Here is a 16,284-nt window from a genome sequence, read left to right as displayed (position 1 = left end):
GCAGGAATGTGTACCTGTCCTGGCCTTTTATTAGGTTTGTGAAGTATAATTTTATTACTTTGTAATAGCTTTGGAAATGCTTGTCATGAAAGCAGCTACCAGCTGAAAAAGAGGAGCACTATCAGAAATATGGGAGTGGGCACTGGGAAGGCAGTGAGAAAAAGGAAAGACAAACATGGAGGTGGAAGAATATATTTTATTTTTCTGACTCACTGGGATGGTTTCAACAAATCACTGACAAGTGGGTTTTTTAAAAAAAGCATCTTATGAGTTAAAAATGGCAGTTTTGTTTTGAAAAGAAGATAACTGATGAAACGCAATCTGTAAACTCCAGTAACAGTGAGTCACAGCACTACGCCTTATCATTTTTTTTCCAACGGTACATTAAAATTCTCAATGCACAAGTTTTCTCACCCTAGCAAAAATGCCTGTTGGCGCTTCTGTTCTATGGCTTTTACCATGTTAGCTAACTCCCTGTCCTCACCCTTCCCGCCAAGAGTTCCAGGTTTAGATGTGACCAATATAGCTTCTGTTTTCCAACGTTATCTCCAATCTTCTCCCTCCAAGCCTTTCTTGGAGCAGCATTATAACATCATTTACTTAACTAAAAGCAGGGCTATGGAGTCAAACAGATCTAGATTTGAATCCTGGTCTGGCTGTGAGATTTTGGGCAAGTTACTTAACCTCTCTGGACCTCAGCATCATCATCTGTACACTAGTATATGATCATCTAGATCACAGATTATAGATATACATATAGATATTATATAAAATACTTACAGAAAGCTTCCTCTATATGCAGATTACTTAAAGGTCAGTGTCTATCAGTTCACTTACTGTAGGAAGGGAATGCCCTAAATATTTATCCATGGGGCTTACCTCTAGGAGAAGAAACAGACTAGCAGGCATTCACAGCACAGTATGATTTGTGCTTTGATTGGAGAAAGCCCTGGGCACTAACTATTGTAATACACAGGGGAAGAAAGAATGAAACTCTGCTCAAGGAAATATTAAGTAGCAGAAATCATTCCAGTTAGCATCTGAACTCCTAGTGTAATATTAATTTAGGTCCAGAAGAGTAGTTAAGGAACTGGGTATTTCCTTTCATTAATGAGGTGACCCAGTTCTCACTGGCCTTTGGACACTGGGCAACAGAAACTTACAGATAAACCAATGGCCAATTCAAATTCATCTTTACATTCACAAAATAGTTTTCTTTCAGAAGTATGGTTCTGTTATTTTATCTTGGAAAGCTAATTTGTTTTTCCTCTTATACAGCTTACAAAATTCTCATCCCATGCACCTAACAGCTGTTTATAAACTTAATGGAAAAGCTTTACTAAAATGTTATTATAAAACCATTATTTTTCCTTAAAAAAATCCATAAGCAGCAATACTGTTCTGCTTTAAGAATAGAACAGAAAATATAACAAAAGTTTACAAATCATTGAAACATATGATCCAGGATTTCTCGCAGACTTTTTTTCTGACCTCCTTCTGCCAGTGCTCGTGTTCCTCATTCTGTGTGGCCCTGCTCAAGTCACACTGCCACCCAGCCCAGCAAGTACTTCTGGCCCACACTAAGGTTTTCTTCATCAAATTCTAAGTTTCTTCTTCCTCATGCTTTACTCACCATTTTGTATACAATAGATTTTACTAAATGTTCTCCATTGGACTGTAAGTTGCTTGTCAGCAAGCTTGTCATAATACCATTATACAGTATTTCTTTAGAATTAGGCATTACAAATAGCCCAAAGGAAGCTATTTGTAATGCCTAATTACATATATATATATGTAATTAAGCGTGTATATATATATATATATATATATATATATAGTCAACAGGAAAGCACTGAGTCATTACTGAAAGGACTTCAAGGAAAGGTGAAAAAGAACAATGCAAAGTCAAGTTCTTAAACACTGCTGGTATCGTCTGAGATTTTACTCAGAGATACTAATTAAAGGGCTTACTTTTAAGTAAATTGCAGAGACTGTAACTACTAGGAGCTAAAAAAAGTGCAGTAATGTCACCGCCACCAAAACCAAGATGGAGTATCAGTGATCTGTTCAAATCTCACACTAGTTGCTTACTTAAAAACTCACCTTTATCACAAAACCTGGCAAACTGACTTGGGTGATACCCAAGGCCGGCAAAATAAGTGAAATGTGGATCTGAGGCATACACAGTACCAACCATCTAACAGAATAGAGACATTGCAGTAGTAATGGTCAAGAAGTTAATTTTTTTGTGGGGGGGGGGGCTGCATTGTGCAGCTTGTGGAATCTTAGTTCCCCAACCAGGGATTTAATCCAGGCCCCCTGCAGTGGAAGCATGGAGTCCTAACCACTGGACCATCAGGGGATTCCCAAGAAGTAAATTTTTAATAAGTGAATCCTATACACTGAAAGTGAAAGGACTGAACAATCCTCTCCCCTATAAGATAAACAACAGAAAAATGAACCTATCCTCCAATTGAGTTGGTCACTTGTGACCAAAAGGGGTCAGAAAACACAAGTCCTTTAAATATAATTGCCAAGAAACAGAACCAAGTCAAACATATAAAAACAGCAACTCATGATTATACAGCTATCCCTCTGGAAGGCTTTTAAATCTATTGTACAAAACACCTTTCTTTCACAAAAGCTGCATGCTGGAAATCTTAGCACAACCGACAGAGAGACTGTATGAACTGGTCAGCTGGGTGTGCTCTCTCCTGCATTCACCAGTTGAGAACTGCAAATTACCAACCGACTCTGGATAGATACGGCTTGGTTGATGTTAATTTCAAAATCAACCCACAACTCACAATTCTTTTTGGTTGCATGATTCATATAAAGATAGTTAACTTCTGCCTCTTTCATAAAGAGAGAAAGGAGACAATGCAAATCACAGGCAAATTTTTCCTGCTCCATGTGTGTTTAGAAAGTTTTAAAGGGACCTGGAAGTCAAACCACTAAGAACAGCAAACATGGCAGCATACAAGAAAATATTTTCTGCATTAATGGAAGGCACTATCACATCATTTCTAATCTGTCACTTAAGATGAAACTGTTTTTTTATTCTTTCCAACACAGAATCAATCATTTGATTTTAAGCTAAGAGGAAAATTATAGGTTATATAAATATGTATATTAAGCTACGCTTGAAAAATAGAAATCGGGACTTCCCTGGTGGCGCAGTAGATAAGACTCTGCACTTCCAGTGCAGGGGGAATGGGATCAATTCCTGGTCAGGGGACTAGATCCCACATGCATGCTGCAACTAAGAGTTTGCATGCCACAACTAAGGAGCCCATGTGCCACAACTAAGGAGCTGGTGAGCCACAACTAAGGAGCCTGCCTGCTGCAACTAAGACCTGGTGCAACCAAATAAATAAATAAATATTAAGAAAAAAAAGAAAAACAGAAATCTAGTTGAGTCTTTTTGAAAACAGAAGGTATACTATTTTAAAAACAAACACTTTCTATCTATACCTATTTTCCTTTCTTTTAAAAATCAAATTTTATTCTTTGAATAGGTAGGATCAAAATTGAAAGGATACAAAAAGCATATAATGAGAAGTCTCATTTTCAGTCCTGTCTCCAAATACTCTGGTCCCCCTTATAGGTAAAAAATTTTAATTAGTTAATTCCTTTGGTTTTTCTTTATGCAAACATAAGAAAATATGATTATAAATTCTTATTTCCTTCCTTTCTCACAGAAAAGGTTCTGTACCATATACACTGCTTTGCACCTTGCTCTTTTCATTTAATAGTATGTTCTGAGGATCTTTCTATCAATTGCAGCCTTATTTTTTTTTTTAACAGCTGAAAAGTATTCTGTTGCATAAATGAACCACAGTTGATTAGACTAGGCCTTACTGCTGAACTGTTGCAGTTGTTTCTCATCTTTTGATATTACAAGTGACACTGCGATGAATAACCTTGTACATAGGTCTTTTCATCTTTGTGTAGGCCTGATCTACCAGTCCAGCTTCATACAGAGCGACTCTCCCCCATTCTCCTCATACTCTGGCCTCACTGACCTTCAACTGGCTTTTGCATATTCTATTCCTTCCTCCACACACCTTTGGTAACTCCTCTCCATCCCTTTGGATCCTCAGCTCCAATGTCACTTTCTCTACCACATCAAGCCAAGTCCCCTTTGTATATTCACAAGACCCCTCTATTTTCCCTTCACAGCATTGATCATGGTATTTCTGTAATTATTTGTTTAATGTCTATTTCTCTTACTTGACCAAAAGCTCTATGACAACAAGGCCATTATATTTCTATTACTTAACCCTGTGACTGACATATGAAAAACAATTAATGAATATTTGCTGAATAAAGGAATAAAATGTCAAAGGTGCCAATTACATCAATCTGTTCTTAGTATTTTACATGTATTTCTGTTTTACCTTGTAAGTATCTCTTGAAACCTTCAGTTCATTCCACTTCCACTAACACTAATCCAAGCTCCCATTATCTCTTGTCTAAACTCCTATATTCACTCTTAGGTTCTACTAAAATCTATGCACCATTTTTAAAACTTGTCATTTGCCGGGACTTCCCTGGTGGCGCAGTGGTTAAGATTCCACGCTCCCAATGCAGGGGGCCCAGGATCAATCCCTCGTCAGGGAACTAGATCCCACATACATACCGCAACTAAGAGTTCACATGCTGCAACTAAGGAGCCCACCTGCCGCAACTAAGACCCAGTGCAACCAAATAATATTAAAACAAAAACAAAAACAGACCCATCATTTGCCAAGAATTCTCTCAGTGGCTTCCCACTGATATTCAAATAAAATTTCCCTAACATGGCCTATAAGGCCTGCATCGTCTGGCCGTTTACCTCCCACACCCTGCCATTTCTGCCAGAAATACTCTTTGCTTCTCACTTTACCTGGTTAACGTTCAACATCACATGGAAGCCTGGGCCTGAGCACTCACTGGTCACAGCCAAAATTTTACATTTATATTTTGGTGTGATTTGATCAGTGTTGTTTCTTTTACTAGGCTATAAACTCTAAGGGTTGAATTTTTTTAATTTTTGCTCACTGGGTATCACCAATATCCAGAACACTTCCTGGTACACAAATACTTGATAAATATTTGTTAAATGAATGAAAAAAAGAACAATAACAACATGAGATTATATCAAATTACATGATTAAATACACTGAGGAATTAAGTGTGGAAGTAGAGTTGCAGGACTAAGGGACTGTTTCACAGGATCCAAACGTAGGTAATCATATTTGGCATGGTGTTGAGGTTGTTTACTGTATTTACACATCTCAATCCATAAATGTTTATTTTTTATTTAGAAACGGGTGCTTTTACCTATAGAAATTAATTTCACTTGACTTATGAGCAAATACCAAGAATACTGTTTATGCCTACAGTTACAGAAATAAAGATGACAGTACATCACTGGCATGACTATTTTAAAAATATCAAGAGTAAAAAGTTAGGGTCCTTTTCTTTTGACAATACGGAAAAAGAGATTTCAAGAATGTATCTGATTGTACATATTAAGTAATGATTAACATGTTTCTTAAAATTTGGCAACAGATATCCATTTTTAAATTCAGAGGCTTATATTTTTTCTTCTCAAAGAGAAGAATACCTTTGCTCTCCAAGCTTTTCTAAACATTTACAGCATATTGTTATAAAAATGTACTAGGCTTTGGGTATTTCCTATTACAGTACATATTTGTATAAAGTCACTGGGTAACCACAACTACATATATAGCTGTCTCACATTATGTGAGTATGTTTACTTTGTTCTGTGTTTTTTTTTTTTTAAATTGAAGTATAGTTGATTTACAATGTGTTTTGTGTTCCCACAAAGTCTACAAAGCACCAGAAATGACTATTTTCTCTCTTGACTATGTTTTCTATTTTCTAGCTTCTGTTTTGTTTTGAACCTTCAAAGGTACAATAAAAAGGTAAATAAACTGCCTTAAGTCAGAAAATAGATCAAGTTACATTATTTAAAGGTCTAGAAGAAAAGAAATATTGATGAAAGGAGAAACATTAGAAGAGCCTAATCAACTGTGTCCTTACTGTTATGCAACTCAGTGTTGTTTAGTAAACGAGGAAGAGAATATCAGAGGGTTGTTTAGGTTAAAGGTAAACACAATAATCAGGAGGGTGGGGGGTAGGGCTTGGGGCTGGACAGAGTATAGATTGTAAACAGTAAAAGAATTCAAGTTTTTCCATTAAGTGGAAATGACAAACATGGATATGTGCACACATCTCTTAGCATTAATGCATGCACATACACACCCCGGTATGCACATAGGTATTTTACACACCTATTCCCTTTGTTTTGCCAGAGAGAAGGAAGGTTAGGCTAAGTACATATAAACACCTCAATTTTCTAAAATAATAGTAAGGAATCCATCTCCCAGTCACTCTCAAATTTTTTTTAAAGTTCAAAAAAAAATTAAAAATATTCTCACAATGTTTGGCCACTAAAATTTATAATGATAGTCACAGTCTGAGTGACTATTTTACTTCTGCACTATTCTAGCTGTTTGGTTATCTGGTCTCGCATTTTGCAAGAGAAGTGTCGCTATGGTAGGACACTCCAAAAGCCAGGATATGAGAACCAAAAGAACCCCTCCCTGGCACCCCTCCACCCGCAAAAAAAAGCTGCAAAAACAACTTTAGAAAAAAACAGTAGCCTTCAGGACATCATCAAATTACAAAATAGCATACTCATCGATGTTTCAGATAACTTATATTTAAAAAAATTTAATATACAATATTTAAGAAATAGAAAGAGTATATTATATTTTGGTAAAATTCAAGTGCTAAGTAGATTACCTGACAATTGTGTATAAAAGAAATACTAAGGTACAAATTCAGTTGTAGTTCAACAAGAGAAGAAAACCCCCAATTCGAGGCATTTCAAACTGTCAAGAAAGCAAACAGGAATGACAGGCAATTCCTAGGCCTAAAGGCTTGCTTTTTCCTCCCTTTGTTAGAGCTATAAAAGAAGAGAAAAGGGTAAAAGTTGCTCAACAACAATAATAAAAAACAAAGAAAAATTTTCTCATGGATCTAAGTCTTCACCCAAATTATAGTTGTTTATTGCTTAAAATAAGAGACGAAAAACATTATCTTTTTATAGTTTTAAAGAATTAAACACAAAAGATAAAAAGATCAGAGTTTCTTTTAGATTTTATTTTAGACATAGCTGATTAATGAGTTGAAACTGAAACTTAGCTTGATGACAACTGCGGAAAACCCCAAACAAAGAATATCTCTAGGCTCTCTAAGAACATAAAATCCTTGAGAATAAAGGCAATTCTTTTTTATTTTATAGTAAGGAAGGTTGAAAGAAGAGAAGATGTGACAATGACAACACTATTCTAAAAGTAATGACTTCTAAACCTTTATCTCTGGAACCCTGACCTTGTTCATCCAAACTGCAAACCCACATCATAAACTTCCTACCAATTGTTTCCATGTGAATATCTTGTTGTCATTTCAAACTAAATACTGGGTTAAATAGAACAAGTTCCCAACCTTCATCCCTCATAAGCTTCAGGCCAAACCAGCTTCCTATGTTGATTTCCTAATTCCTGTCATGCAGCCTTGAAACCACTGCTCTTTCCTTTCTCTGCTAATGCAGTGATCCTAGTCCAGACCCTTACGATGGTGCCTGAAGAGTGTTTTTAAGTCATAATTTTCTGTTACTCCCAACTTTAAAAATTCTTCAATGCCAATAAGATAAAATTGGATGTGAGAGCCACCTGACTGACATGTACAATTTACTGGTCTCTTCTTTCCTCACTTCTCAGTGTGTCTCCTGAGTATGAAGGCTGTTATGAGGATTAAGTGAGAGAATATAAGTAAAATGCCTAGTAACTGACAAATAACTGCCTTCCCTGATTCATGTCTAAATCTGGAGATCTACTGCCAAGTTTCAAAAACAGTTACATAGTAAGAGAAGCAGCACACAGGCATTATTTATCTTTGTATAATTTGCTTATTTTTATTTACTCTGGCAAGAACCATATAAACTTAGATGGTTTAGGGATACTAATTCTTCCAAAATAAGTTTCTCTCCTTTTTATAAAAGCAATGTAACTTTTCATTGAAAATGTCTAAAATACAGAAAAATACATAGAAAACAAAAATTACCCATAATCTCACTATCCAGAGAATAGCACACAATAAATACCAATAGATTCCAATAGACCACAATTACCATTTTAAACATTTCCTAAAATAATTTTCTCTATTAGCAGAGGTCCTGAACCCCCAAATTAGACAAATTCCTTTCTTTCCATTCTAATTAGCTTTAGGTAGAGCCCATAAAATGCTAGCATATTTCATTTAGCACCACACTGTACCGTGCTGATTCTAGGGGAGTATGTAAGAAATATTTTTATTTAAAATATGTCTATATCTAAGTACTGACACATTCCTATCCTTCAAAATATTAAACCAAATGACTGAAATGAATGCCATCTCACGTGCTCAGCTAATGAACGCTAAAAGGCTCATTGTGCTCTTGTCCGAATGGTGCTGGGCAAGCTGTCTCATGACTCCGCTGAGGTTTCCTTTACTGACACTATAATGGTTTCAGTGTAATGGAAAATCAGTACTTTTCACCCATTGTAGCTAAAAAAACAAGTGCGTGATCCTGCTGGCCTGAAGGAAATGTATGCAGCTCTTATGGTAGCCAGAAGAGTTTCTAAGGAAACGTTAAGGAAAACAAGAAGATATCAACAGACAGTTAGAACTGAAGAACAATATTAAGACGATACCTGGAGGAAAGCAGAGCTGAACGTCTATTATGACTTCAGAGGATGTGAAAAGCACAGAAAGGGGACCACCAATGTGCAATGATGAGACCCCATCTCCAGAGGACTGATCTACACCTCCTCTGTACTTAGCTCACTACTGGCTCTTCCATTTTCAGAACTGCAATCCCCCTCCCCAAACTGAATATGCATGTAATGTTAAATATGGGAACCTGTCCTTCACTTAAACCAAAGCTCAGGAGCCTGTTACTACCTGAGTCCATCTCCAAGGAAAGCAGGTCCATCTCAGATCTTACTGTTCTAGTCCTTGGATGTATTCATGTTACATGAAAATAATGTGTAAAATTGGTTTCCTGGCTTATTTATTCTAGGTTATGCTAACTGCAGCCCTCAACGGAACCTTTCAGTCATTCCCCATTTATTAGTTACTGGGAAGAATGATGTTCCCTTCCTGAAATCTGTACCTACCATATAAAAAATTTTCAAAATATTCAGAACAGAATCTATCATTATGTAACTTTTTAAAGCACTTGATACCAACAACAATCTGAAGATCAACATCAAGTATTTTTTGCCAATTGTTACATGTGAAAGATGACTTTTATGACAGAAAGGTAAATATATTTTATGTATTCTTCTAAAAACTAAAACGCTGATTATAAATGGAATCCCATTTCCAACAATTCCAAAGTTGACCCTTGAACAACATAGGTTTGAACTGCATGGGTCCACATATATGTGAAGTTTTTTCAACAGTAAATACTACAGAATTGCATGATCTGTGGTTGGTTGAACCTGCAGATGTGGAAGCACAGACTCCGGGGAACCCTGGATTCGGGGGGACCAACTGTGAGTTACATGTGGATTTTTGACTGTATGGAGGGTTGGCACCCCTAACCCCCAAGCTGTTCAAGGGTCAATTCTATAATGAAAGACAGTTAACAGAAACAAAAAACTTTCTATTTATCTCTCTTTAGGGTGACTTTAAAGTCCACAGAAAGATCTCAGAAGGTAAAGAATAAATTTACCTTATTTTCTTCTAGAAATTTCAACTTGATAGAAACATCATTGCGCATTTTATCGTATTTTTCCTTATGTGCTTGGAACAAATGCTGTGACTGCTCAATCTTTGGCAGAGTGTTTGCATCACGTGGTCCAAGATTCAGTTCTTCCAAATCAGTACGATATGCATCATATTCAATTCTGGAAAGAAGAGACTAAGTGAAGCACACTACAAAGACAGTGTGAAATAACTTCAGGACGTGAAGTGGAACTACATAATAGTTCCATATTATACATTAATATATAATAATTCTCATGCATATTTGATACCTTATGCTTTTTTTATTTTTTTAAAATTTAATTAATTTATTTTTGGCTGCGTTGGGTCTTTCTCTAGTTGCGGTGAGTAGGAGCTACTCTTCGTTGCGGTGCACAGGCTTCTCATTTCAGTGGCTTCTCTTGTGGGGAGCATGGGCTCTAGGTGAGCAGGCTCAGTAGTTGTGGCGCATGGGCTTAGCCGCTCTGTGGCATGTGGGGTCTTCCTGGACCAGGGCTTGAACCCGTGTCCCCTGCATTGGCAGGCGGATTCCTAACCAATACGCCACCAGGGAAGCCCACCTTACGCTTTTAAAATCAAGTATTTCTGGGCTTCCCTGGTGGCGCAGTGGTTGAGAGTCTGCCTGCCAATGCAGGGGACACAGGTTCGTGCCCTGGTCCGGGAGGATCCCACATGCCGCAGAGCGGATGCGATGCTTAGCCTGCATGCCCGGAGCCTGTGCTCTGCAACGGGAGAGGCCACAGCAGTGAGAGGCCCACGTACCGCAAAAAAAAAAAAAAAATCAAGTATTTCTTTAGTACAAAGAGCTATTAATATAAGCATGGTGGGAGGGGAGGGGAGGGGCTGCTTCTTAATCTCATTAACTATTCCTTTCCAAGAACAGTATTAACTGACGAGTAAAATTTCCAGTTTATTTATTTTTAAAATATTTATTTATTTATTTTTGGCTGCATTGGGTCTTAGTTGCGGCACGTGGGATCTTTTGTTGTGGCTCACGGGCTCTTTGCTGTGGCGTGTGGGCTTCTCTCTAGTTGTGGCACACAGGCTCCAGAGCACAAAGGCTCAGTAGTTGCGGTGCGTGGGCTTAGTTGTCCCGTGGCACATTTGATCTTAGTTTCCTGACGAGGGATCAAACCCGAGTCCCCTGCATTGGAAGGTGGATTCTTAACCACTGGACCACCAGGAAAGTCCCTCCACAATTTAAAAAACCAGTTTATGGACTTCCCTGGTGGTCCAAGGGTTAAGACTCTGTGCTGCCAATGCAGGGGGTGCCAGGTAAATCCCTGGTGGGGGAACTAAGATGCCATGTGCCATGAGGCTAAAAGAAATAAACAAATAAAAACCAGTTTAAAAAACAGATGTTAAAATGTAATGCTAGCAAGATCAGGGTAGTGACCAACCCTCCATGTGAATTGGTTAATATTGATAAGGCAAAGCAGGTGAGGACAGTAGACTTTTTTTTTTTTTTTTAAATTTTGGCTGTGTTGGGATAGTAGACTTTAGAATGACATAAACTAACTGGTAAAAGGGAGTTAACTGTGGGCTGGCGCTTCTTAAAATATAGTCTAGGTCAGCAATGCACAACAGAAATATAATGCAAGCCACATATGTAACTTAAATATTCTAGCAGTCATGTTAGAATAATAAAAGTTAACTTCACCTGTTTAACAGTATATTTAATTTTACACAATATATCCAAAATATTATCTCTGCAACATATATCAATGCAAAAAAATTGCTAATGAACTATTTTACTTTTGGGGGGAGAGGGGGACTGAGTCTCTGAAATCCATCGTTTTCTAAAAAATTAATTAATTAATTAATTAATTAAAAAATTTTAAATTTATTTTATGTTTTGGCTGCATTGGGTCTTCATTGCTGCACGTGGGCTTTCTCTAGTTGTGGCGAGTGGGGACTGCTCTTTGTTGAGGTGCACGGGCTTCTCATTGCGGTGGCTTCTCTTGTTGTGGAGCACAGGCTCTAGGCACGAGGGCTTTAGTAGCTGTGGCGTGCGGGCTCAGTAATTGTGGCTCGCGGGCTCTAGAGCTCAGGCTCAGTAGTTGTGGTGTATGGGCTTAGTTGCTCCATGGCATGTGGGATCTTCCTGGACCAGGGCTCAAACCTGTGTCCCCTGCATTGGCAGGCGGATTCTTAACCACTGTGCCACCAGGGAAGTCCCCATTGTGTTTTAAGCTTCCATCACATCTCAATTCAGGCTAGCCACATTTCATAATCCATAGACACATGTGCCTAGTGACTACCGTATGGGAACTCTAGACGGATTTCCCTAACATTAGTATTTAGAATGTGACAGTGGTATCTACTACAGAGCACTTATCACCTTGTGCTCCCTGAGATGCCTCTCCTAATACTCTCCCACCACTAACTGAAATAATTACCCCACCACCGACAAACCACAATCCCACAGCACCTTACAATACCTCTGTCAAAGCACCCGTGTAGGTATAGCATTACCTTGCTAATTAAACAGTGACTTATCCAGCAGTGTCAACTATTCAGTACTCAGCTAGGAAGAAGCAAAGTGATCTCTAATTTAGTCAAAATCAGCACCACAAACTTATGCCCTAAAACTAAAGCTCTTTATTAAAATATCTATAGTACAATTCATATCTATTTCAGGTAATAATAAACAACTTACTCTAGAATGTATATACGACTTGAGAAAGAACACAGTCCCTCACACCAAGCCTAATTTATTCTCAACTCGTACTAAATTTAGTAACTTTATCTTTCAGGGTCAAAAGCATATCATTTGTTCATTCATTGATACAATGATTCATTCAACAAACATTAAGTATTAACATTCTATGTTCCAGGCACTGTGCTAGGAAGGAAAAATATCTGCTCATCTTCATAGCTTATCTTCAAGAAGCTAACAGCCTAGAGGGAGAGAAGCTCTTAAACAGGACAACAAAATGAGATAATGGATACTGCCATGGGGGAAGGAAGATAAGGTATGGTGGAAATCAAGAGGAAGAATTAATCAGGTATCTGAAAAGGCATCTCAGAAGAGAATTAAAACAATTAAATTTCAAAGGATGGTAAGAGTTTATGAGGTGGATTGGGGCTGGGAAATTGGTAGAATATTTCAGGAAGAGAACACCATGAACAAAGGCATAGATTTGTAAGATACCATGACACATTTGGGAAGTAATTCAATAATTTAGAACCTGAAGTTGGAATAAGATAACGAAAGGAATTAGTATCAGACAGGAAGGCAGTATTGTGATTAAGCAGGGCCTTACTGGCCATATTAAAGGGATCAGATTGACTCCAGTAGGACAAGTGACGGAAAGCCATGGAATAACTTTGATCTAGAAAGTGACACATTCTATTCGCTCAGGATAGAAAGGTGACTCTAGTGGTAATATAAGGCATGGAGGATGGACCAGAGTAGAAGATTAAGAAATCAGAAGCAAGGAAACCAATTAGAAGACTGGGCAAAAGAGAAATGAGTCACTGAATCAGGAAGGATAATGGCAGTAAAGCTAAGGAGGAGGAGACAGTTACTAAAAATTTGGGAGGCAAGACTCACATGGGAATAGCAAGTTAAATTCCATGGGTTCTATGGCCAAACTGCATGACCACTCTGCCCTTCACTGGCCCTAATGTCTTGAGCTAGTTTTTTTTTTCTCTTTCTGCTTCAGTTTTTCATCTACAAATGGGAATAATAATCTCCACAAAAAAATATATGTACAAAGTACTTGGGACACCTGCTAATAACTAATATGTTTAGAGTGCTTATTATTTCAGCCAAATTAGAAGAGGGATGGCCTGAAGCAAACATACTAAAAACAGTAAAAAATGAGAGAGAAGTAGACAAAAAAAAACAGTAATGTGTGGTGATTTAATGTGAAGACAAATATTCCTCATAGCCTTGGGTATACTTTTAAATAACAGCAATTAATTTAAACACAGTCAAAGTTATAATACTGACCTTATATCCTTTCATTTATATCCAGTTTGTAGATGGTATCAAACTAAAACTTCCCCTAAGAGCTTATCTAACAGTGCTCATTAGCATTAGGAAGAGAAGTATACTAAGTTTTCAAAATGCAACTCTTCACTTCAAGGTTGCCAGTCTGCCCTGAGTCCATACCAATAAAGTTAGTGATAGCTGGTTACTTTATGGCTTCTATAAAACTTATAGAGAACAGGTGTCCACATCTGAAAAGTTTTGACCACAATAGGCTCCCTTGTTGGTGCTGCTATGGAGAAGTGTTGAATGGGCTGTTATAAGATTTTCTATACACGAAGCACCAGACAGCTAGGAAATACTTGTACAATACATAATAGGGAGCATTAAAAGGCCACCCGGACATTTGCCTAAACTGCCACTTTTTGTGCTGATCAAATAGCTGACCCTTGCCCTAAAACTCAATAAATTCTGGTTTTGACAGAGAAGAAAATTCAGCTACTGAGAAACTTTAAATCTGGGATTCTTTTTCAGTGTTATCCCTCAGTAGACAATGTTTTAGTGTTACAACTAGTCAATGCCTCAGCTACTCCATAAATGTACAGAAAAGTTAACCACCAAGCTAAGCTTAATGAATAAAATCATATATTGCAATTTCAATAAAAAAGAATAAATTATGGGATGAGGTCATTACTGTTGTTGGTTTTTAAAGTACATATAGAGGTATTCTAAAGGTTTCCTGATAACCAGCTACCAAGTACATATAACCTGGTTTATAATTTTGCTCAAAAGTTTTAAACAAACCTATACATTGGATAAATTGAGATTTTATATCACATTGTACATTAAGTCAGATTCCTCATCATAAGACATGAAAATTATTTTTTATAATTAGATGTGAAAATTTGAGATTAGTTCCAGTTTAGGCTTGAGGCCTAATGATCAAAAATAGAAGGTAAGGAGCCCATGGGTTTTCATTTTGGCTTTGAAATTGATTCCTGGGAACAAACCATTTAACCTCTAGAGGCTTATTTTTCTCCTTTGCAAATTAAATATAAAATGTTTTCTGTACGAACAGTGACATCTAATATATTTGTCTTTCTTTAATATGGGTTAATATTTTTAAAAGCATGTTAGAAATTAAGGCTGAAGAGAAACATATGTCACACTTCAAATGAAATATATTTTATATTTTAAAATACCTAAAACTAAAAATAGTAGCTAAAATATATTTCAGGGCAGGTGGACAATTACAAAGTCTACAGAAACTAGATTCATGTAGTTCTTAACTGGGAAGTGATAGGGGATACTTTTGGAACAAAAGAATTTTCATCTTCAAAAGCACATATTTAAAATAATCTTTTTAGATTAGAAAATAAGAATGCTTAAAATGATTAAAGAGGTAAAAGGGAAAACAAATTAGGATACTAAGAATAAGGAATAGATAGATTTGGAAAAGAACCAGAGTTTACAGAAGTGAAAAATTTACATAATAAATGTATATACTTTGAAATAATGTATATACTTTGAAAAATACTGGCAATGCCCATGAAAGGATTTAAACAGAGACTGGAAAACCAATTACTGGGAACTGAAGGAAGTCCCACTGGAAGATACCTTATTGAGACATTCCTGCAATGTTATCAAGGGAAATCATATTGATAGATTTCTTCTTTTCTTTTTTCCCACCTTCTGATTTTAATGCTGTGTTAGTAAATACTTCGAACAATAAAGAAAAATAAAAAACCAAGCCCAAAACCTAAATAAGGCACACAGATCCATCTGTGTCCTTCTCCCACCTGACAACCACAGCTATTTGTCTTGACCTTCCTATCCAAGTCATTGAGAATCTGATTCAGATCTGGTAAGAATCTGATTTAGTATGTTAATAACTAAACTGAAAATTACAAACACAGCATAGGATAGAAGCATCTTTTCTTGTGCAAAGATCAAAAGTTAACCTTCCATAAAAAGAAAAATCCCATTTAAAATCACATCAAACAAAACAAACAAAACAAAATAAAAGAAACCTAGCAATAAACCTAACCAAGGAGGTGAAAGACCTATATGTTAAGAACTATAAAACACTGATAAAGGAAACTGAAGGTGACTCACAGAAATGGAAAGATATCCCACACTCTTGGATTGGAAAAAATTAATATTATTAAAATTGCCATCCTACCTAAAGCAATCTACAGATTTAATGAGATCACTATTCAAATTACCCATGACTTTTTTCACAGAAGTAGCACAAATAATCCTAAAATTTGTAGGGAACCACAAAAGACCCAGAACTGCTAAAGCAATCTGGAGGAAAAGGAACAAAGCAGGAGGCATGACCCTCCCAGACCTCAGATAATACTACAAAGCTACAGTAATCAAAACAGCATGGTATTGACCCAAAAATGGACATATGGATCAATGGGACAGAACAGAGAGCCCAGAAATAAACCCATACACCTATGGTCAATTAATCTTTGACAAAAGAGGCAAGAATATACAATGGAGAAAAGACAGTCTCT

General features: G+C 36.9%; 1 protein-coding gene across 5 annotated transcripts in view; it reads right to left on the bottom strand.

Moving 5' to 3' along the window:
• Window positions 1-16,284, bottom strand: part of ARFIP1 (ARF interacting protein 1) — a 136,529-nt gene that overhangs the window by 19,825 nt on the left and 100,420 nt on the right. For all 5 annotated transcript variants that reach the window (XM_007466711.1, XM_007466712.1, XM_007466710.1 and 2 more), the window contains one exon: window positions 9,794-9,968. In XM_007466711.1, the coding sequence (XP_007466773.1) occupies window positions 9,794-9,968 (175 nt within the window). The remainder of the gene's footprint in view (window positions 1-9,793; window positions 9,969-16,284) is intronic.

This window comes from Lipotes vexillifer, unplaced genomic scaffold (assembly GCF_000442215.2).
Source record: "Lipotes vexillifer unplaced genomic scaffold, Lipotes_vexillifer_v1.1 scaffold498, whole genome shotgun sequence".
NCBI classification, from domain to species: Eukaryota; Metazoa; Chordata; class Mammalia; order Artiodactyla; family Lipotidae; genus Lipotes; species Lipotes vexillifer.
The sequence above is the reverse complement of the archived record's forward strand: the minus strand, read 5'-3'. Positions and strand labels throughout refer to the sequence as shown.